This window comes from Centruroides sculpturatus, unplaced genomic scaffold (genome assembly GCF_000671375.1).
Source record: "Centruroides sculpturatus isolate CEXI.00-Female unplaced genomic scaffold, Cexi_2.0 scaffold739, whole genome shotgun sequence".
Lineage (NCBI taxonomy): Eukaryota > Metazoa > Arthropoda > Arachnida > Scorpiones > Buthidae > Centruroides > Centruroides sculpturatus.
The window spans coordinates 346,384-370,493 of NW_019385063.1; the positions used below are offsets into that span (position 1 = coordinate 346,384).

A 24,110-nucleotide genomic window follows, 5' to 3' on the forward strand; every position below is an offset into this window, starting at 1 on the left:
AAGCTTACAAACAAATAAATTTTAGTTTTTAATATAGTACAGAAAAAAGTAATCTGAATTTACAAATGCAAGTACTATAAATACAGTACATACAGTGATACCCCGAACTTACGCGATATGTGGTTATCGCTCAGTCCCACCTAAGTCGAATTCGCGTAAGTCGGGGTATAATTTTGCAATTTGTGTAAAACCCAAGTCGGATGTATGTAAGCTAATAAATGTTCTCATTAATCTTATCTCGTCTTTTGATTCGTTCACGGTTAGAAGAAATCATCACATAGTCTCTCTCAAGTCTCCATAGATATAACAGACAGAAATAAATAACACAAAATAAATTGTGGCTATGTGTCGATTCCACGCTCAATCCCCCCATGCTTAGTGTGGGGGGATTGAGTAATCAAGAGTTGCTTGGCGCTCAAACAAAAGACGAATCGATGAGATTTGAAAATCGTGTAACTCCGGGTTTGCATAAGTTGAGGTATTACTATACTTGTAAATGTATATATTTTAATATGGTTTTATTTGCTCTAAACGCTTTTCTAGTGATATTACAACTTCAATATTTGTGGCAGACAGACGTAAAGTTGAATAAAATGACTTAAACTTGATTTTTATTTTTCAATATACTTTTTTGACAAACGACATAAGTTGAGGTATACCTGTATTATTCAAAACATAATTGGATTTTATTTGGTTCTTTTCCTGTTTTTGGAGCTACATAGCCTCCTGTCAACTGAATATATCTGAGATCTAGATATTGAATTTAAAACAATAAATATTATACTTGGCTATCATTTTGTGTGTATGGATTAATATTACTGAAACCATATTCACGCTCTCATATCTACATATTTGTAGCATTTACTGATGATTTCTTTACTTCACTGTAAAAATAAAACTTGGACATGAGAATTGATTTTTATTCAAATATTAACTTACAAAAATTGCATTCATTAAATATTTATTTGAATGTACATTTACTGAACTGTGTGCTCAAAATAGTTCAGATGCAGATTGTCCTGGAAAAAGCATTGCTAAATAGGAATGATTTCTTATTGTCCTCTACATTAGTGTGAGGGATGATTAACCTATAAATATTACTATTGAAAACAGGTGAAATATGAATCCAGTTTTTTAGTTATCACCTGGCAATTTGAAGTAGTTTATTAATATGAATCTAATTATCATACTAGCCATTGAAAAATATTTTTCTGCCAAATCAATCATAAAGGACCTTAAATACAAATTTTTCTCAGGCTGTACAAAGCACATGGCCTGATCTTTCAAACTCTTGCAACCTCTATCATTATATTACTGAGAATCATTATATTAGATTACAGTAGAGCGTCGTTTATCCGAATCAGTTGGGGACTGGGTTGGTTCGGATAATGAATCATGTACGAAAAAATATATTAATTTATCCCATGTTGAAATTTTTCTCCGTTGCGTGTTGCTTTGCGTTGAATTTTCGTCGATGTTAAGTCTAACGAAGACTATTGTATCGTTAAAAAATTAAAATTTTTTATTTTGTACAAACAAAATAAATATATTGAAAAATATAAAAACAATAAAAAATTATACTTCAGATGTTAATTTAGTATCAAAAACGTAAAATATTTGAGTAGCCCAAGAAATAGCCGAAGATTGCAGCGCCACAGCACTAGTGAAAATTTAAATTTGTCGACTGGAATGCTTTCGGATAAACGACGCTCTACTGTATTGATTTTGCTAAAACAAAATTTATTTTATGAATTTAAGTTCATCTAAAAACAAGAGACTTGTTTGTTCTGAAAATTTTGTTATAGAATTCACTGTTTTGGAATTTGATCTTTGAGTATAAGTTTAATGTCTCAGAAATCTTCTCGATTAAAACAATCTAAATTTTGCTGCTTATAAAACCATTATTTTCAATGATATATGTACACTTTTGAATTAACTTTCAAAGTATGTGAAGATTAACATCCTTATAGAGAGATAATTTTACTGTTTATAAAAAGACTAAAAGACAATTCTTTGGAAAGCTCAAAAATGGTTTTTATCATGATGATGTCCTTCTCACATAGCTATCTGTATTCAACAGTTTCTTGTCAAAAATAATGTGGCCATGATACCCCACACTCCTTATTCACCAGACTTGGCACCATGTGACTTTTTCTATTTCCATGGCTAAAAAACATGCTAAAAGGACAGTAATTTGAGAACATTGATGGCATTCAAGCAGAATAGCAGCAAGTGCTTAATATCACAAAAAAGAGTTTCAGGAATGTTTTCAAAACTGGGAGATGCACTGGAATCTATGTATAGCTTCAGAAAGAACATATTTTGAAGGTGACAACTCTAAATAAATTAACATGCACTGTACATCTTTTCACTTCCTAATCATCTCTTGTTGTGCATTTCCTATTTTTAAGATATACTATTTTGTTTCCTGTCCTGGCACTGATTAATCTATTTTCTTTATATAATCATCCAAGTTTCTTTATACCTGTACAAAATTTTAGCCTGTAAACAGCCTATATCTTCTGCAACCATTATTGTTGAATTTCTGCCTTTAAAGAATTTTACAATCCTTTGCACTGATTTTGATGGATAATTAGATAATTATCCATAGAAACAAATCAAAAGGTCTTAAGAAAACTATGGCACTCTTGTAGTTGCCATGAGTTTATGTTAACAGAATAATAAAGCATTTGTCTCTACAAGCACTCGCTTATTTTACCTGAGGATGGTCTTTAAAAATGACTGAAAACATTTGTAATTAAATTGTTTTAAAGTTTTGAGTATCTGAATTTCCATATTTGCAGTTTCTATTTTTACAAACGTTCAATTTATAGTCAGATGTAATGTTACATATTGAACAATATAGTAAACTGTTAATGCCAAACAATTGCCAGATTACATCAAAAGGCTCCTCCCATAATACTACTAATAAACATCATTACCTTGTAAGACAGGATAGGCCTAAGGGGCAGTGCTATAGAAATTGATTCTAAAAAGGGCTCCGCAAGTCAAAAAGGTTGAACTGCTGGTTTAGAAAGCATTAATGAAAATTTATTTTACCATTGTCTTCAAACTCTTGAAGTTATTTAAATATAATTAAAGTGGCATTTATACAAAATCTATCAATAGTAGTATGGAAATTCATCTTATTATAGTTTGCAATTTTGGTTTATTTGCTTCATTTTGCTAATGAAATGTTGTTGTATATAAACAAAATAAAATGTTACAGCATAAAGCTTACATAAATCCGTTTTGAATGTGTGTAATTTATTTTTAGTCCTAAGTTCACTTTATAGTGATAAATGGAGCAATGAGTTTGTCACACACTTTCATTCTAATGTTTTAACTTTTAAACTTTCCTGAAATGATTTCATCTAAATATTTGATAAATTCTGGTAATTATCCTCTTTCAAAATACAAATTCAAATAGGAATGTCTAATATCATGTTACAATCTAGATTAGGTGTGCAGAAAATTAATAGGAGATATGCATAGATATATTTGGTTGGAAAGAAACCACAATGGCAGAACGTTTTCAGTACAGAATGGATTTTTCATTCTTTTTAAATGACATCAGAGAAAGAAAGCTGTTTTATGAGTTTGTAATTGTGATTTAAAATTAGCTTATCTGCACAAATTATGGCAGCTAATAATTACTTTCCTTTATAAACATAACAGCTTTTTTTGTAATGTTAACACCTAAAGACAATTTGTTTAATGTTGTATTTTTGTAAAACTTTTAACTAATAATTATTATATTGTACAGATTATAAAATTTAACTGGATAAGGAGAAAGAAGTTTCTGATAAATTTATTGTAAACCAAATGTATTGAGTTGAAAACAAGAAAACAGTCAGAAAACAAAAATGTTCAATTTCATTGATTTTCTATTTCATTTTTGTTTGCTGGAGATGGTCCAACTGTTAGGAGTCACACATGTTTGTTTAATAAACACATTTGGTTCTCAAGAAATTTAGTAGTAATTTGTCTCCTTTTACAGATATGGTACCAAGGTTTAATACATTCAACAGTTAACCAGAAAACTGGCTTAACAAATATCTGTTCAAATATGATGATAATTTTTAATTTTAGAACATCTCTAATTTAAGTTTATGTAGTATATGAAATTGGATTTAAATACAGTGGGTGATTGGTTAACGAACATAATGCATTCCGAGACTTTGATCACTATCTGAATTTTTTAACCAATTATCAATTTACCATAGATTTTTATGGGAATTTGATTCATTCATTCTAAAGACCCACAAAAAATAAAAAATATGTACTTTCTTACTATGTTTATTTATATGCAATAATAAAAATACATATATACACAGTCTTGCATTTTTATTAGTCATGTTTTTTCCGTTTGGAGGATTAAAGAATCTGTCAGAAAAATAAAAGGCTGGAATTACAAGGGANAACTCTATAATTAAGTTTTAAATGTTTAGTAACCATATGAAATGCTGAAATAAAATAAAAAATACCATGTGTTTAAATACATATGTAAATTTAAAATCTTTAGTTTTATAAAATTAATCAACTCTGTTTGGTCAAAGAGAAGTAAAGTATGATGAGACTGCAATATTATGCCAATGTCACATGGATATTAAATTTGGTGATATTGCATTGACATATTGTTTGATGTAACAGAGAACCACTTATAGTGTACTAGCATCTGTGAATGGTATAGTGTACTAGCATCATCATTCATCATCAACAATATAGCCAAAAACGTTAGCATTAAAGTTCTGGATATGTAAAATGTCAGAGTTGAATAACTAAATTTACACTGAAACAGTGTTTCCATAGTCCAGAGAACTAGTTGGCTATATTCAATGACCATCATCAGGCCATAATGTATAAAAGGAACTGAATCTGGACTAGACCATTATAAAAATTATAAAATTAACATTTGCAGAACATGAAATAGAATAGCATGTTTACAAATTCAAACTGTTCAAATAGAAATGAATAAAACATTTAAACCAGAGCATACAAAATACAATAAAATTACTTAGATTAAAACTCATAATTAAAAATATAAAGTAATATAATTAACAAGTCATGAAGAATTAATTGTGATGTTAATATTTGTAAAAGTTCATCATTCGTTTTGAAGAAATAAAACTATATGGCACAATTAAAGTACCCCATTATTCATCCATTAGAATAATAGAAAGTTAGAGGTCATTGGCTCTCATAGAGGGACTTCCAAGCATTAGAAATACAGTGGGTGATCAGTTAATGAACATAATCCATTCCAAGACTTTGTTCGCTATCCGAATTGTTCATTAATTGATTATTGATTTACCATAGGTTTTTATGGGAATTTGATTAATTCGTTATGGAGAACCCAAAAAATAAAAAATATGTACTTTCTTACTACGTTTATTTATATGTAATAATAAAAATACATATATACAGTCTTGCATTTTTATTAGTCATGTTTTATCCCAATTGTTCGTTAACCGATTATCGATTTACCATAGGTTTTTATGGGAATTTGATTAATTCGTTATGGAGACCCCAAAAAATAAAAAATATGTACTTTCTTACTATGTTTATTTATATGCAATAATAAAAATACATATATACACAGTCTTGCATTTTTATTAGTCATGTTTTTTCCGTTTGGAGGATTAAAGAATCTGTCAGAAAAATAAAAGGCTGGAATTACAAGGGAGAGTTTCAAAGTTTGGAGGAATACTATCTGATCAGTATATACCGGATCAATGTTGACGTCTCCTGCGCTCCAAAAAGTTTCAAATTGTTGCCTGAAGACAAGGGAAGACCAATCGTTATTCATTATTTTACGTCGCTGCTGCTTGTATTTGTTCTGTGAGGCATTCGTTGTCCGAACATAAAAATTTTTCACAAAAGTGTTTGTTAACCAATCACCCTCTGTATATCTATTCTGAAAAAATGTTTGTTCATTCTTTTAATTTTTTAGTTTTGTGATGACAATGCCATCCTGTTAATTTTGTTCTTCAATATTATTTATTAGATTTCTAGATCTAAAAAGATACCTTCTTAGATCTAGAATAGGGGTCCCCAAACTTTTTATCCTGTCGACCCCTTTATAGAATATTTGCCTTCTTATCGACCCCCCAGATTAAGTATTTAACAAACACATTAAATCATTTTGGCATTTCTAATGTTAAGCGATAAGGAGTCCTACATAACAATCCAACAAAAGAATTTGTAGTTTCCATATCTTATAAAATCCATCCAATAACATTAAGAGAAAAAGGAGATCTTTTTCACTGATTTATGATCTTAAAAAATAATAGCAAAATTATGGATTGATAGAAATTTGCCTATAGTTCTTAAACTGTACGTGTCATAATATGTAAAATACACACTTATCTTTGAAAACATAAGTTATATTGGATGAAAAAAACCTCTTGCTGTCATTTTGCAACTACTACTGAATTCCTTAAAAATATGTTGACATGCTTTTTTATTAAAATAGTTCACATTAGTGGGATGGATGAGTCTAAAGAGAAGCAGAAAAATTATTGATATGCGGTTGAAAATTGGTAAGTTTCAGTCATAAATCACCACAGTTTTCCAATTTCAATCTGTTCCTCTGTTTTGTCAAAATTGCGTTCGCGTGGCTAAAACCAGTTTCAACCATGTATGAAGTTGGGAATGCAAGTAAGAAAAGTTTGGCTTCTGCTCTGAGCTTGGGATATTTAGGGCAATATTGTTATTGCTCCAAAATTCACTGAGGCTTTTATTTTTAAACAACGCTTTAGCTTCGAAATCTACACACATTTCACTCAGTTCATCTTCTAAGCCAGGTTTACTATCTTCATTATCTATTTTTACATCAAATGGATTAGCAAACCATTCGGGAACATGCATATTCTCCGAGTCTTCGAAACATGTTTTAAAGTTTTCTCTTAATTTATCAAGATGTTTAATATATGTCTGCAAATCACGGTCGGAAATCTTTTTATTTTTTTTAGTACTCACAAGTTTGAAAAATGTTTAAAATCGGATCGTGTTAATGAAGATTTAAATTTCTCCATTTTCCATGTTTGAAAAGCCATTATGATTGTTCGAGCTTAAACAATTGTAACGTTTTTCCTTGCAAACGCTTCTGTACTATATTAATGATTTTCGATATATTACGATATTTTCTCTGTAAAAGACAAAATATCTACATTTAGATATAAAATACTAGAGTGACAATCTTACTAGAGTGTAACAGTGCAACGTATTTCTGAACTACCAGCATTCATAACATGTTTGCAACTCTAGTCCAGTTGCCATATGTGTGAAAACAGAGTAATACATGCTTAAAGCAGCGTAGGCTAAGGCAAAACTCAAGCTATAACTAGGGTAGTCAGTAATGTTGATCACATCTGTATTTCAAATTTTTATTGGAATATTCTATTTTTTTCTTAGACAATTTAATTAATCGTCTTTGGTATTAATCGACCCCCTTTCGACCCTCGTGTATTAATCGACCCCTGGAGAACTCTTATCGACCACTTTGGGGACCCCTAATCTAGAATATCACTTTTGGAAGTTTTGTACTTTCAGAATAAAAATTTATCAGTTACATACTTAGGATAGTTAAAATAATTCCTGAAGTTTTTTCTTTTCAAAAGTAAAGATTTTACTTTTTATATCTAATCTCTGCTTTGAAGCTTATTTAAATTTGAATTACTAATATGACTAGAGAAGAAATTCAATAAAACTTAGATTTATCATTATCATAGAAGATATAATATAACTAAAGTTAATATTTTTCTTTTGTAGTGAAATCTTTTGGCACAGAAGATAGACCTACAGATCGGCCAGTTGCACCTCGAGATGAAGTATATGAATACATCATCTTTAGAGCTACAGATATTAAGGATTTACGTGTCTGTGAACCTCCTAAGCCACAACCTACCCTTGCTGGTGGTCTTCCCAATGATCCTGCCATTGTCCAAGTAAGTAATAAATTTAACCAGTTCTAAAGATCAGTGATTGAAACTATAAACTTAAACTTTTTTCTTAATAAGCATTCTGCTCCTACTGTTTCGTTGACAATGCCGTTTGGTGGTTCATGTGCACATACATATGCACCTCTTGGTACCTTTTCACCTTATCCATTTTCTGGAATTACCCATGTGCCACATGTTGTGAATTCGCAGTCATCTAGTAAGTATGTAATAATTAGTTTTATAATGTTCATTAACAACATTTAATGTAACAGAATGTTTTAGCAAACGAAAATGGAAAATTATTAACAAAGGGAAATGTTAACATCAGAATTCAAATATTGAATGGAGTTGCAAATTTATGATCCAAGTTGTACTTATAAAAATTTAGGGCATTAAATCTTTTCACAACAGCATTTCAACAAGAAATTCATTCTGCGTTTGAAACAGTTTTGTCAACTTGTCATTCAAACGTTGTCAAAAAGTTATCTTTTGAATTTTGCAGATTTCTATTATTACAGTCCTTATAATTGAACTCATTACAAATGTCATCTTTGTGCTCTAAAACCAATTTTTAAATGTGCAGCATCTGACAAGTAGCATAAATTTCAGGGAAAAATCTGAAATAATTCATTACAGAGCAAATGTAATTTTAAGTAAATCACTTAACATCATTTGTCTGTGAGGGAATTCCAAATTCAAGCAGTCAAAACCAAAACTAACTTTGGTAACATTGCTGTGCAATGTTAATAATGAATTTCAACATAAATAATAAAATACAGTATAAACAATTACTTTATTACATTTAATGTATCAGTAAATGGCACATTATTTACTGCACATTCATAGTTATAGATGTGGTAGGGGTGTGGTATGTGTTGTGCTTGCATCGGTAAATATCTTTTTCTTTCCCCTCCATATAACATTATAACTTGGGCTATAAACCAAAACTGAGCTATAAAACCTGGTTGTTATAGTGTATTGTAATTTGGTTTTTTTTTCTTTGCATTAAACAGATTAAGCATTTTGCTAAGTTGTCTACAGGAGGAGTTACTGCAGTCTCTTGACACTTCAGAATTGTTTCCCAATTGTTTCGTTCTAAAATATTTTAGGGATGAATCTTGGTATTGCATTTTATTTCGTCCAGACAACTTACACTCCATCTTGTGATAATGGTTTGCATATGAAGTGGAATAATAATTCAACCAAGATGTATCAAGCTTTAAAAGAAGGCTTAGTTTTTGCATTTTAATATTAAAGGCTTTTTATTGCAGCTGTCTTTATGTAAGATAAATAACTGAAAATATTTTTAGGCATTGTTTATTATATATTTGTTAACTAATTATTAAAATCTAAAACTTCATAGTGTACAAGTAAATATAAGGAAAAGTTGAAAAGAACTTTGAAAAGCGTTCAGGAGTATGTGAAACCATTCTGAGGTAAACAAGTGGACCCTTGAAAGTCAAAAGATGGGAGATTCGTTTGTGATGCTAGCCAATGGGAGAGGCTCATATGGTGGCATATAAATGAATGTCGTGTCTGTATGAATATGTCCATATATTGTGAAGAAAACTGTTTAAATTAATGCAGACTATAATTTTTTAATTTTGGAACAAATGGGGATTACTTTTTTTTGTTTAAATATTGATTTTCTTATAGGTGCTCGTTCAACTCCTACTTTCCAAATGCGTAAAAGTCCCACTGTAGACGTTAGCATTCAAGTGCCTGCTGACAACGCCAATGACAATGCTAACCTCAACAATGACAACAAAGAAAAAGAAAAGGAGAATGTGCGTAAAAATAATCAAGCAAACAGAAACAAGCAGTCAAGAAGTAATTACAAGTTTGCTTTTTATTTATTGATATCTCAGTCAATTAAATGTTAGTTTAAATTTTATTAGGAAATCGAAGAGGAAGAAATCGCAGAACAAGTACCTCTAATAAAACTCCAACTTTGCACTTTGAAGAAGAATATGATTTTGAGCAAGCAAATGCCGAATTCATGCAAATTCAAGATAAACTTGAGCAAATGAAAACAGGTAATACATAAAATTTCAGTTTTATCATTTTATTATAAGTGCAAAATTATATAGTATAATATGAAATGAAAAGGATGTTTTTATTGTGAAATTCATAAATATTTTCTTCAAAAAGCTTCAGTTGCAAATTTTTTTTGGACAAAATTATATTTCATGCTATAAATCATTTTATTTTCTGTAAAGTTTTATTTACTGAACATCTTAAGTACAATGTACTGTACACATTGTACTTAAGATGTTTAAAAGTGTTTAAGATGTACACATTTGTACTTAAGATGTAAAAAGTGTTTACTGAACATCTTAAGTACAATGTACACATTGTACTTAAGATGTTCAGTAAACACTTTTTGCTTCACAATAAATTATGAATAAAACTTTTTCTACGCAGGTGTTCAATGTATACAGCATTACACATGGAAGCTACATTCCATCTGAATCAGTTTATACTATAGTTAAGTTTTGTTATACTTGTGACTGATTTATCCTGTCTTACGGATCTTCGAATTACTGTAGCTGCTAAGGAACAAATCCTTTTTTGTAAAATGGCATTAGATTTAATACTAGGAATGTTAATCTGAGTGTGAAGATCACTTGAGGGGGATCTAAACCCCCACAATCATTTCTTCAGTCTGGAAATTTTTCATGAAGATAGCACATTATGATGTCATCTTATCAGTACCTTGAATATCATTACATTATTATATTCTTATGCTATATACTGAATATTTTATCTGAACTAAAAGATATAAATGACCTGTACAAAACGTAATAGATTTATACAATTTTTTTCTTAATTATTTTATATAAGCTAAATTAGTTTACACTTATCAAATTATTGAAGTTTTCAGGCAAGTTAAATTAGCAAAGCAATTATGTACTTCTACAAAATATCTATAAGGTTATAGTAGATCATATGTTAAATCTGCCAAACCAGAAATTATGTATAAACAGCAAATGATATCAAAATTATCAGTGAGTTTTTGTATTGTATTTTATGTTACACAATCATTACTACTACTTATGGGGAATTTTTTTAATAAAATTTTTATAAATGATTCATTAACATCAGCATTCAATTGAATTTAAAACAATAAAAAGGCAATTGTTATGTATTAAGAAAATTTGTCAGTTATAACAATTTAAATCATTTGATATACTTGGAGATAGAATCTTTATAAAAAAAACTAAATGGGATTCAGAATTAATCTTAATTCAGAAATCATTGTCTTTCAGGTGTTCATAATTCAATTAAAATTAGAGATGTGTGTTTTAATTGTATTATGATAAAACTATTAAGTGCTTATTATATAACTTATGTAGATGCTCTTGCCTCTAACCATTTTTGATGGTTCAAGTCTGATGTTTCATATCACTTAGATTTAGTAACATACTTAATCTATATTATCATTTTTAAATAATAGTTATATACATATACTAGCTGTTACCCGCGACTTTACCCGCAGGGATTTTGCAAGCAAATCCCATTTATATTCAGCATTTCAATAACTATAGTAATTGTTATATAACACCTACTGCTGAGAATGGTGAGAATTACTGAGAATAAAACAAACTGTTTTCAATTTGATCAATTTTCTGGAACATTTACAATCGTTCTATAATCAAACCAATATGCAATAACAAATTTGAATTTAAAATGGTTCAAACATTTGGTTAAAAATTTGAAATATAGTATATAAAAATATTTATAACAATGTCTGAAATGTTATCAATTTAATACACCTAAGTACTCAATGAAGACTAAACATAGTTGAAAACAAAAAATCACATCTAAGACAATAAAGTAGAAGTCTTTCTTCAGGTTAATCCTCTTCCTCTCCCCTTGCGGGGGGAATTTCGAAAAATCCCTTCTTAGTGTGCATTCCCATGGCGTCCCCTACTAAAACGCAGTTAAAAACAAAAAATCACATCTAAAATAGCACAGTAGAAGCTGTTGTTCAGGTTAAGCCATAATCCTCTTCTCTCCCCCGCGAGGGAATTTCGAAAAATCCCTTCTTAGTGTTCGTTTTCATGACATACCCGAACTGTGTACCAAATTTTGCCTCTAGGTTCAGTGGTTTGCCCTGGATGATGATGAATCAATCAGTCGGGACAAGTAATTTTATATGTTTAGATTTTATTAGCTATAATTTTAAAATGTAATAAAGAATAATCTATAGTAAAACCAAACAATAAAGTCCAATGGTTTTGTGATTTTCAAACATCAAACTTTAAAATCTCATAAAGCCTAAGATGTTTAACTCTGAGATTTTCAATTTTTTCTGGTTATATATGACATCCTATTTCAGTTGGACCCTTTCTTTGTGTAAGTCTGCTTCTATTCAAACATCTCATGTCGGTGAAGCCACCATAATTATACAATAAACCTTTAAATTAACACTATTCAAATAGTACTTGATTGCTTACTGGGGTTAAGGGTTAAAAATTTTAATAATTAGTTATTCCATCTGTCACTATAATATTTTTTAGGTAATTATATTTTTTAAGAATACTTTTGTATGCATATGTTAAATATAATTTAATACATTCTGTAATTTCTTACATAACTTTTCATATATTTAATAAAATAAGACTGAAGAGGGGCATTAAGCCCGAAATGCATCACCTTTTAAATTACAGAAAATACACCTAATAAATATTAAAAAATATCATATGTAAACAAAGGAAATTTTGCCTCCCTTTCCATTCCGTCATTCACATCAGCAACAGTCCACAAAAAATTAACAAACACACAGACGGCCTTTCTTTTGAAGCTTCACAATAAAATACAAAAATGAAAAATAGATAAAATAAACCTACTTTTTCCATCATAAAGAGAGTTCCTGTGTGATTTGTTCAACAGCAACCTTGTGCTAATTCCAAAAGAAATACAACTATGCAAATACTTTATTAATTTTGGTGTAAAGTTGTTACCAGCTATATGAAAATTAAATGTAAATCCATTGATGTGCAAATTGAATGTATGATATTTATTACATTTGAATTGTTCTTATGCTGTTTTCCTGACCACCTAACAATGTGTTAATTATTGAAAGTACTTGCATTAAACTTGTTTACTGTAAATGTATACTTAAAAGTTGTTTAAGAAGAGTTGCAAATAATAACATATATGTGTGAATACAGCCTGTAAGACAGTTTAACACACTACAATTTTATACTAATTAAATGACCATATTTGGAGTGACTATTCTCCAAAACTGATTACAACTTGCTAAAGTTATCAGTTTTTTCTAATACATTGTTTACAGTATTAGAAAAAATTCTTCTGTTATAATTTATGGCAATACAAAAATGTAAGTTCATTTTATACATTAAAAAAATTCATGTTTTATTAAAGATTAATGGATTTTTAGAATGTTAAATCTTTTTATTGTAAGAACAACATAGATAAGATTATTTTATACTGCATGTGAAATGTTGCATGTGTATGTGACATTTCCAGAGAAATATTATGCCTTTATTTTTTTTCATAAAAAGTCATAAAAAGATTTGTAATCCTGATTATCTAGTCATACCTAATAATTAGTGTATTTAGATGCTTTTAATAAAATCTTAATTTTAGATGATGAAACAGAAGGCGATACTGATGACAATATTTGCTATGATAAAAGAAAATCATTTTATGATTCTATAAGTTGCGATGCCTTAGAAAGAAGTAAAGGGTAAGTTACTCTAATTTTGGATTCTTTAAGTTTTTTTTGTAGGCAGTCTGCACTGTTCAAATTTCTCTTATCTGCTGAATATGTGCATTTTAATATTTAATATTATTACTATATATTAGTATTTATTTTCAAAAAATTGCAGCAATACTCAACGTTTTGATTGGCGTCTGGAAAGGAAATTGAATATCGAAACCTTCGGCGTTTCTGGAAATAATGTAAGAAGAAACTCCTGGCGTGGTCGTGGACCACGAGGAGCTATGCGTGGTCGTGCAAGAGATGCAGCCCCGTCCAATAACTTAATGGAGATAAGTACGTTCATTTTATAAATAAATGTAAATTTTACATATAATCTGTAATAAGTTTTGTAATTAGACTATTCCTGATACATACACTGCTGTTCTTTCAAAATATATGTATTAATCTTAACAATATTTACATATTTAGTTCAGTAATCATAAAGCATTTAATAAAGTGACTTCATTATTTTTTTATTTAGACTTGAATGATATTGGGACAAAATACAATAATTTCTAGGTTGCAAAATTGTCTTTACACTAATATTTCTATGATTGTCTTGTTGCACCATTCATTCAAACGTCTTACCTGTATTCAAGATATTTATGGTCTTTGAAGTTAGTGTGGTGATATTTTTCAAGTAGTAATCTCACTAATGTTTATCTGAGCTACTACTACAATTGGTATCATTTTCTTTGCATAGCAATAAATTAGACATGTGTATACAGGTAACCCCCGTATAACACGGCACTTCTATAGCACGGATTCACTCTAACACGGTTCGAGAATTGGTACCATCCCCGTATAACACAGTACTTTTATAGCACGGATTCACTCTGACACGGTTTGAGAATTGGGTAAAACTCTCGTACAACAGGAAATGTAATAAATTTTTACATACTTAACTAATAATAGTTCACGAAAATTATTATTTTCGTGAACTATCAGTACTTAAGTATGTAAATTTTCTCTTCTCGCCTTCTGTCGATACACGTGGTCCTTCTTGTTTCAATGTTGCCAGATCGCGATGCTTCTGCTTCTGATGTTGCCGAATGTTTTTCCCTTATTTTATACTTGCTTTATTCTTCATAAGTGCTTAGCACCATATAAGGAAATTTATAAAGACCTTTTAAAAGATATTTATCTTAATTATGAAAATATAATAGCATGTTTTTTAATTTTTGGAACCTAACCCTCCTTTTCGTATTAGTTCTTTGTTTTGTATAACATGATTCGCATAACACTGCAATTTTTTGGAACGTAACTACCGTGTTATACGGAGGTTACCTGTACATCATTCACAGAATTTATAATCTTAGAATATATTAGTCTAGGTAAGCATCTTCACATTTTATGAAATTTGTTTTATCTTAAGTTACCAATATACAGTATATCACAAGACTGTTCTGATAGGATATTTGAACGATATAAAATCATCACATGTTATATAATTTATGTATGATAAAACTTTACTTATCTGGCTTGTTTTGTTTTACGACATCTGGCCCCCTAATTGAGATGGTCATTTTAAGTGAGGTTATGAAAAACATTGACTGTTGAAAAAGTTGACTGAAAATTACTGAAGATACATACTCAAGCACCAAAACCCAGCAACAAAGAAGAATTTTAATCTAAAAACAGATGTTTTTCACCACAGTAAACAGTCTCTTCAGGTTTTTTTAAATATAACAAAATATGGAATACATGGGTTTTTTTTAATTTTGAATATTTAGTCTATATTTTCTTCCATTTTAAAAACCTGAAGATAACCATTTAATATCATGGAAAACATTGTTTTTGTTTTTTACATTAAAATTCTTAATTGCTAGTTTTTGGTGTGTTGAGAGTGTTTCTTTATAAAGTAAGAAAATCAACACCTTATGTAATTTTCTAGCATGAAAAGGTTGTGTAACTAACGTTTTTGGTTTGACTTTTTGGTTTTTGAACTTTCTTTATCCATTCTGTATACTGTTGGGAAGTAAAATACTCTACTGTATTGTGTTAAATACAGATTTTGGCAAACTATTCCAAAACTATAGCAACAAAGCAAAATTGTGTTTTAAAGTGCTTTAAACAATGGGTTGAATTTGGGAATGTGATTTTTCCTGTTTTTTTTTAATCATGTAAACGGGGATAAATGTCACTTCAGGACTCTTCTCTCTTTGCCATTTAAGTGAGGTGGCCAGTGGCTACTAAGACAGTTTAAAACTTATGCATATAACTTACTGGTGTGTTTTTTTTTTTTTTTTTTGTTAAAACTTATGCAGTTTTACAGGGAAATTTCATTGTTGGCCACAAAGTGAGGTTTTACTGTATGTTTTATATCAGTTCATAAAGTTGTTATATTTAGGAAACATCTAAATGCAAATTTGTAATATCTAAAACACAATTGATAATTGTGTAGAAAATAGTCATCTTTCATTCAGTTTCTTACATCATTGTATGCACATGGTGCTTAGAAAAATTGATTCATTCTATTTTCAATAAATTAAACATATTAATGAAATGTAAACTTTTAAAATGAACTTAAAAGACTGTTTGGTATATCTTTTATATTATTCAATTTGCATGATTTTATTTTGATAGTCTTGAGTAATGATATTTTGAGTTGAGACTAACTTTAGAAAAAGCTGCTGCTGTTGAATTTATCGTATTTTTGCAGAATAACTGCATAAAAGGGGAAACCAACTTGCTGGAATTCGAGGTTACTGGCATGCTGGTTAAACTGTGGCTAAAATATAAAACACACACAAAAAACTGGCACAATTAAACTGGAACTATATGATAAACAGAATATGTTTGTTTAAAATATAAAATTAATCAGATCTAACAAAACTAGTTGTTAGAGGAATGTTTTCTGTAACATTTAATTGAGTACAATAAAATAATAGCATTGTAATTTGACTGACTTTAAAATCACGAAGTGTTTTTGTTTACAAGACAGTAAAACAATTAGACTTATTGACAGTGGTGCTACTAGTTAGTGCAGGCTATATTGACCATCCACTCCAACCTTGGAGAGTAATCATTGCTCCAAAGGTACAAATTCATAATTGCAGTTTAAAATCAGAATATGATTGCAGAGTTATATAAATGAATATACAGTAATGCAAACTGTAATAAACTTTTATTAATATATTCTACAATTTAATTTAGAATGCTTTTTGATAATTCAACTTAAAATATATACTTTTCTATTCAAAACTTGAACTATTTTGGCATAAATTTTGAGAATGTAACCAATAAGGACTAAAAATTAAATACCACTTTTAATACTTTCCAGTCTATTACGTGTTATTCTGTAGTGCTAGACAGACTAAACTTGTCCCATACTCAATGTAGGAAGTACTGTACATTTAATTAATGTAAAAAAAGTATTTCTGCCACTAACACATTTTCTGTTTGGGATTGAAGTTTTTTGTACTCTCCAATGCTGATATCTGCTGGTATACTGCACTTCCAATATATCCTTATTCTCTGTTTAAAAAGCCACTTTCCTTGACAAAGTTTAAGATACTCTTAACAGATTCTTGGTGTAAAGTCTCACGCTCAAATTCTCAATCCCAAGATTGAGTATTTTGTGGACAATTTCATCATCATACATTTTCCAACAAAGTCCTCTTCCTTTATAGATGCCCATTCTGTACAGATGTTTTTGCAGATAAATGTTGTCAGAAAATCAACTGTTATCTCATAAAAAAATTNGTCTCACGCTCAAATTCTCAATCCCAAGATTGAGTATTTTGTGGACAATTTCATCATCATACATTTTCCAACAAAGTCCTCTTCCTTTATAGATGCCCATTCTGTACAGATGTTTTTGCAGATAAATGTTGTCAGAAAATCAACTGTTATCTCATAAAAAAATTTTTTTTGTAAATTTAAAAATTAATAAAATAATTTCTAGATTAAAACCAAGTAAAACTACTCTCTCTTATCCAACTTAGAGTGATTTATTTTAGCAGACAAATAAATAATGTAGAAATACTAAACTTTAATTGCCAATAACTTCATGTTTATTAAACCAAATGCATTTTGCGTACAATAAAGCGCCATCAGTGCACATAAAGAACTTTAACAATTTCTGTTCCTTTTATTCTGTGTGATTATTCTTCTTTTAAAACAATTTTTAACTTTATATAGTATTTTAACATTATTTCTATATATTTTACAATTAAATTTATTACAATGTAGACACCACAGTGATTCTTGTCTTTTTAACCTAATAGCAGCTTCATATTCTTTTAACCTTGTCTCCAACTTCTTTCCTGTTTCTCCTATGTAAAGTTTCGGTCTTGGACAAATACTGTAAGAGTTGTCTTGTTTCTATTTCTATATCTTCTTGTAGCATTGTTCTATTTAATATTTTCTTTAATTCTTTTATAAATACATTTTTCTTGGTTTCTATTGGACAATATGATTTATAATTAATGGTTTTCTTTGTGTTGCATAATTTTTCATACTTATGAAACAAAATTTGGATATCTTCTCTTTTTATAGTAACATCTAAAAAATTCATTTCTCAATTCTGTTTTTCTCCACTTGTAAACTTTAAATTCTTATTTAACTTATTTGCATGTTCTTCAATGTCTTGGGGCAAAATTATTTGTGAATCATATATAATCAGTACAGTATATCGTCTATGTATTGTGCATAATATTTAATACCTTGAACTTGGGATATCTTTTCATCTATCAATATCATACAAATATCAATGAATTTTGGTCCAACAACAGATCCCATAGCAATTCCTTTCTTTTGTTGATAATAGTCTGTATAGATTTTAAAAATTATTTTTAAATACAAATTCTATAAGATTTAATGTGTGCTCAGGCATTTTATATTTATTAATAGTTTCTTTAATCATTTCTAAAGTAATAGATGGATACATCGATTTAACATCAAGGCTCATAATATGATAATTTTATTTAATTTTATCTTTTAATAGTCCATTGGTCAATTCATCCGTATTCTATATGCCATAAACTGATTTATCTATAAGTAGGTTTTTAAACAACAATCAAGATTATATGGCATAGATTTCTTAGTCTACTAAAGGTCTGTGTTTTCCAGTTTGAGTCTTAATTTTGGTTCTCTTATGTTATTAAAGTCTAGTATATTATTTACCTGTTGACTCGAAAATTCATTCTTGTATTTCTTCATTAATTTAGTAAGACTATTTTGTATTTCTTTTAAAGGGTCTGTTGATAAACGTTCGTATTCATCAGATGACACTGTTTCTTTCTTCTTTGACAATAATTCTTCTTTTCTTAATATAACTAATTGATGCAAATTGTCTGCTTTAACTAAGGAAAGTTTATTTTTTTCAAAAAATTTTATTAATCTTTTTGATTTATTAATTATTTCATTTGCTTTTATTTAATATGTAACCACATATTAGATAAAACTGTTCTCTCATCCAATAAGTGGCATATATTGTTTAATATTTTGTTTTGTAAACTCGTTCAATTTTATTTATGTTTAACTCCATTGTCACATCCACATTAAAACTAGGTCCTCCTATGAACTCTAACATTTTATAATTTTGCCTGTCTTAGTCAATTCCACAGGCTGTGGGGTTGGATTCCCAACTCTGAAAGATCCTACCAATCATTCAGATTAATAAGTCATCACCCACATGAGACAGGGTATTCCAGAACTCTTTATCTCTCACAAAAGTAATTGGTCAGTGAAATTTAATAAAGGATGATCCCAGGTTGGAAATAACTAGTTCTGACAACAAAATATTAAAAAATGAATCAGATTTAAGCTCCCTTGATGTAAACACCATGCTATTATTAGATTTTTCTTTTTAAAGATTCTGTTAATTTTTCATGCTAGCAAAAGTACAAAGAAACAAATCCCAAAATATCACAACAAAATATTATTGGTTTTTTGGTTAAATTCCAAAGACCCTGTCCAGAAACTTAAAATTGTTTTACTCTGTAGTATCAGGAAACTAAAAATTTATTTCTTATATTACAGTGTAACATTAAAACATGAGTTGTCCTTCCATAGTTTGGAGTAATATAAACAGTTATGCAACTATAGTTAAAATTTTAGGAATGAAGCAAGATAATAGTTGTCAATAGTAGTAAGTTTCAAGCACAATAAACGCTATAACAAAAAATGAAATGAAATTGAAAAATAAAATGTAATAATTTGTAATTTAGAAGCTAAATAAATATATTTAAAGCTGTATAATAGTTTTTAATGTTTCTTTTCAGAAAATATTCAAAACCTTCCAGTAGTTCCGACACTTCCAGAAGTGACAGCTGTGTGAAAACATTCTCAGTACTCAACTTGAATGTTTGGAATTTACAGACATACAACATTTAGAATATACACTCAAAGAATGCTTAAATGAAACTATAATGTATATTTTGATATTTGTTTAATGTAAAATAATTGCTGCTAGTTTGCAGAAAGTCAAATAACACTTTGACAGTGTTGCCATAATAGTTCCTATATTGTTTGTTTTACTACGAAAGTTTGTTAATATTCATTTACTATGTTATTTTTCTTTATTCAAAATATGAGAATAAACTCTTTCCACAATATTTTTATTTTAAATGATAAAATATTTTCAAATTCTTATTTTCAGCTTGGTAAATCTTTATTTATTGATATATAATTTCCTAAACTTTTTATTGCTTATATAGATAGTATAAATAAAGTTTGCCTTCCAAAAAGTTGCTATTTTTTTATAATTATAAGACTTGTAACTCATTTTCAATGTTTTATATTTTTTTATGCTATTGGCCTTAAAGTATATTTAGAAAGAGTACATATATACATACATATGTAATGCTGGTCAGGGAATTAAATTATCATTTTCTAGGCTTAATACAATGATTATCCCATAGCTGCCATCCTTCATTTACATCACACTTTTCATAGAATGTATTACTTAACATATCATTTGAAATAAAGCATTTACTACATAGTTACTTTGTATCAACTTTTTGAAATAGAATTTTACAAAAATTGAGACAAATTGACATCCTATTCAATTTGTATGGTCAGATTTATGTTAGACAAATGCTCTATTTGGTGGAATATGACAGTCATTGTGCTGCAATTTTCAGATTGCAGACTTTTACATTCCCATTGTTGTCCATCCATCTGTCTGCCATTAATCTCAAGACTGGAGTTAGATATGTGAAAATCGGGCTGGAGACTCTAATTAACTATACAGTATATGAATTTCTGTCCATTCTGTCAGGATCATGAGTTGTGTGATTCTTTTTTTTTTTAATTAAAAGATGATTGAAGATTTAATTAAAAGATGAATAAAAAGTTGAAGCCCAATATTGTGACAATGCCACAATAATATACACACAATTTTTAACTGAAGTTGTCTGAAAAGTTTCAAAATAATGGAAACACAATCTGTAAACTCAACAAACCTTTACTTGCAACCTCACCTGCAATTTATTTTCCTTGGAGCTGTCAAAATTGAGTAAATGAAGGCATTTAGAAAATATTAAATAGGCTTTTATCACATAATGAATAAAAATTAGACTACTATTCACAGAGAAGGTTGTGAATAAAATGTCAATTGGTGTTTTATTTAAAAATAATTTCAATTTTATATTTGCGTGAAACTGAAAGTTACACTTGATTCACTAGCATTAACTAGTGAATCAAGTGCAACTTTCATATTTAAAATTAATATCTTAAAAAAATTCGTTAAGAAAAGTTTATTAAGTACAGAAAATGTGTGAATACTTTCATTCTAGTGTATAAATAGCAGATTCTTAGATGTTTGAAATACATAATTTAAAAATACAGTGAAACCTCCATTAATACGCACTCCCGAATAGCAGACAGCACTACTTAACAGACATTTTTACAATTCCCAAACCCTTCAAATATGGAATTTATTATATTTACCTCTTAAATAACAGATGCCATCGTCCATAACCTACCTTATGAAAACAAAGTCCCACCTTCAATATTCTGAAAGAATTAATTACGTATGAAATATTTTAAAACTAAAAGAATGGTTCAAATACTCTTTCAGAGGACAAATTTTGACTGTAGGCATCAAAGACTGGCTTAAAATAAGAATAGAGGAGGAGGGGCAGGTTGTAAAAAATTGAACAATATTATCTGTTAGAGAAGACTAGTCTGGTTAAGTTGTCAATCATTATTTATCATCATACATATTAATGTTGTTATACAGTAATACCCCGAACTTACGCGATAGGTGGGACTGAGCGGTAACCACGTAAGTCGGGGTATAATTTCGCATATAAATACATACAAATAATTTTTAATTGGAGCTGGAGACTAAAGAAGAAAATAATTTAGAAAAAGAATGTTTAATAAAATTTAGATAATACATATGTATAACAAATTAGGCCTATATTATTTTACAATTTTTCACATTTACTTGATTATCACGCCATAATTTTAACATTTTCCATCTCAGCGATAATACAGTGACGTTTACGAATGATGCTTGAATTTAAAGATTAAGCATTTTTCACAGCTTCGAGAATTTTTTTCTTTGCCTTTTATAATTGTTCTGACCGTCAATTCCGGTAGATCAAACTTCTTTGCCAATTCACAAATTTTCATTTTTGTATCGAAGTCTTTAATAATGGGTACGTTCGTAAAGTCAAACGAGTTAAACACGTTAGTAACGAATCGTTCGAAAAGTCTAACGAAATAGGAATAACGATGACTTCATTCTCGCTTTACCCAATGTTAACTTTACATTCCAAAGATAGTTTTTCTTTTCTTGTTTGATGCAGAAGAATTAGTTCTACTTCATTTGGATGACATAGTAGAGTCTCTCAAGTCTCCGTAGATATAGCAAACACAGAAATAAATAACACAATAAATTGTAGCTATGTGTGGATTCCGCGTGAAACATTCGAACATGTAAGCTGAACAATAGTGTGGGGGGAATGAGTAATGAAGGGTTGCATGGCACTCAAACAAAAGACGAATCTACGAGATTTGAAAATCGCGTAAGTCGAGGTATTACTGTACTTCTGTCTTATTGTTGGGATTAAGCTTAGGATACCAAGAAATCAAACTTTTCCAAAGTTGTGCATTCATTTGACAAGAACCGTATACAGTAGTTACGAAAAAGAAAGTTTTAACGTTAAGAAAACAGCATTTATTTGGTGAAAGTTCAAAGATCATGTTAGCAATTTGCTGATTACTTTGAATTATAGAAAGATATTTGGTTTTCTCACATTTATGACAACATTTATGATCTTAACAGCTTTTGATGACTAAAGTAATTTTTAATAAATTTATTGAAAAAAAGCAGATGTTTGAAAAATTATACTTACTCCATAACTTCAAAGTAGACGAATCACTATATCGATTTTTATTGGTCGTTTAGTTCATAAATGACATTATGAATGCAATAATGCCAAATACCTTTCTTACCCCTTGAAGTGGCTAGCAAATTGCCTTCCTAACTGGAAATTCAAACACTCATTTCCAAAACTGGCCTTCATCCACCCTTCAAGAGTTTCTTTTTTTTTTTTTTTTTTTTTTTTTTTTTTTTTTTTTTTTTTTTTTTTTTTTTTTTTTTTTTTTTTTTTTTTTTTTTTTTTTTTTTTTTTTTTTTTTTTTTTTTTTTTTTTTTTTTTTTTTTTTTTTTTTTTTTTTTTTTTTTTTTTTTTTTTTTTTTTTTTTTTTTTTTTTTTTTTTTTTTTTTTTTTTTTTTTTTTTTTTTTTTTTTTTTTTTTTTTTTTTTTTTTTTTTTTTTTTTTTTTTTTTTTTTTTTTTTTTTTTTTTTTTTTTTTTTTTTTTTTTTTTTTTTTTTTTTTTTTTTTTTTTTTTTTTTTTTTTTTTTTTTTTTTTTTTTTTTTTTTTTTTTTTTTTTTTTTTTTTTTTTTTTTTTTTTTTTTTTTTTTTTTTTTTTTTTTTTTTTTTTTTTTTTTTTTTTTTTTTTTTTTTTTTTTTTTTTTTTTTTTTTTTTTTTTTTTTTTTTTTTTTTTTTTTTTTTTTTTTTTTTTTTTTTTTTTTTTTTTTTTTTTTTTTTTTTTTTTTTTTTTTTTTTTTTTTTTTTTTTTTTTTTTTTTTTTTTTTTTTTTTTTTTTTTTTTTTTTTTTTTTTTTTNTATACCGTGTTTCCCCGAAAATAAGACAGTGTCTTATATTAATTTTTGCTCTGAAAAATGCGCTGGGTCTTATTTTTAGGGAATGTCTTATTTTTTCCAGGAAGAAGAATTCACATTTATTATTGAACAAAAAAATTCCCAAGTCTAACTTATACGAGAGTGACGTATATCCGGTGTTTCGAACTGTCGCCTTTTTATAGCGTCAACATCGGACTCGATGACCAATTAGTGCTTACTGAACCGTAGGACTATGCAAATGTCATGTAGCGTGATTCCCGACCGACCAATTAGCCATCACCAGCCGTAACGTTATGCAAATCTGTGATTCCCATACCATAGTCTTATG

General features: G+C 28.6%; 1 protein-coding gene across 1 annotated transcript in view; it reads left to right on the plus strand.

Annotated features, from left to right (window-relative positions):
• The window catches only part of LOC111634132 (protein LSM14 homolog B-like), a 40,793-nt gene extending 20,491 nt beyond the window's left edge, over positions 1–20,302 (plus strand). Inside the window, exons 2-8 of the mRNA XM_023378837.1 lie at positions 7,774–7,949; positions 8,022–8,160; positions 9,600–9,773; positions 9,842–9,979; positions 13,560–13,659; positions 13,802–13,968; positions 19,902–20,302. Coding sequence (XP_023234605.1) covers positions 7,774–7,949; positions 8,022–8,160; positions 9,600–9,773; positions 9,842–9,979; positions 13,560–13,659; positions 13,802–13,968; positions 19,902–19,957 — 950 coding nt within the window. The 3' untranslated portion in view covers positions 19,958–20,302. The remainder of the gene's footprint in view (positions 1–7,773; positions 7,950–8,021; positions 8,161–9,599; positions 9,774–9,841; positions 9,980–13,559; positions 13,660–13,801; positions 13,969–19,901) is intronic.
• The last annotated feature ends 3,808 nt before the right edge of the window (positions 20,303–24,110 follow it).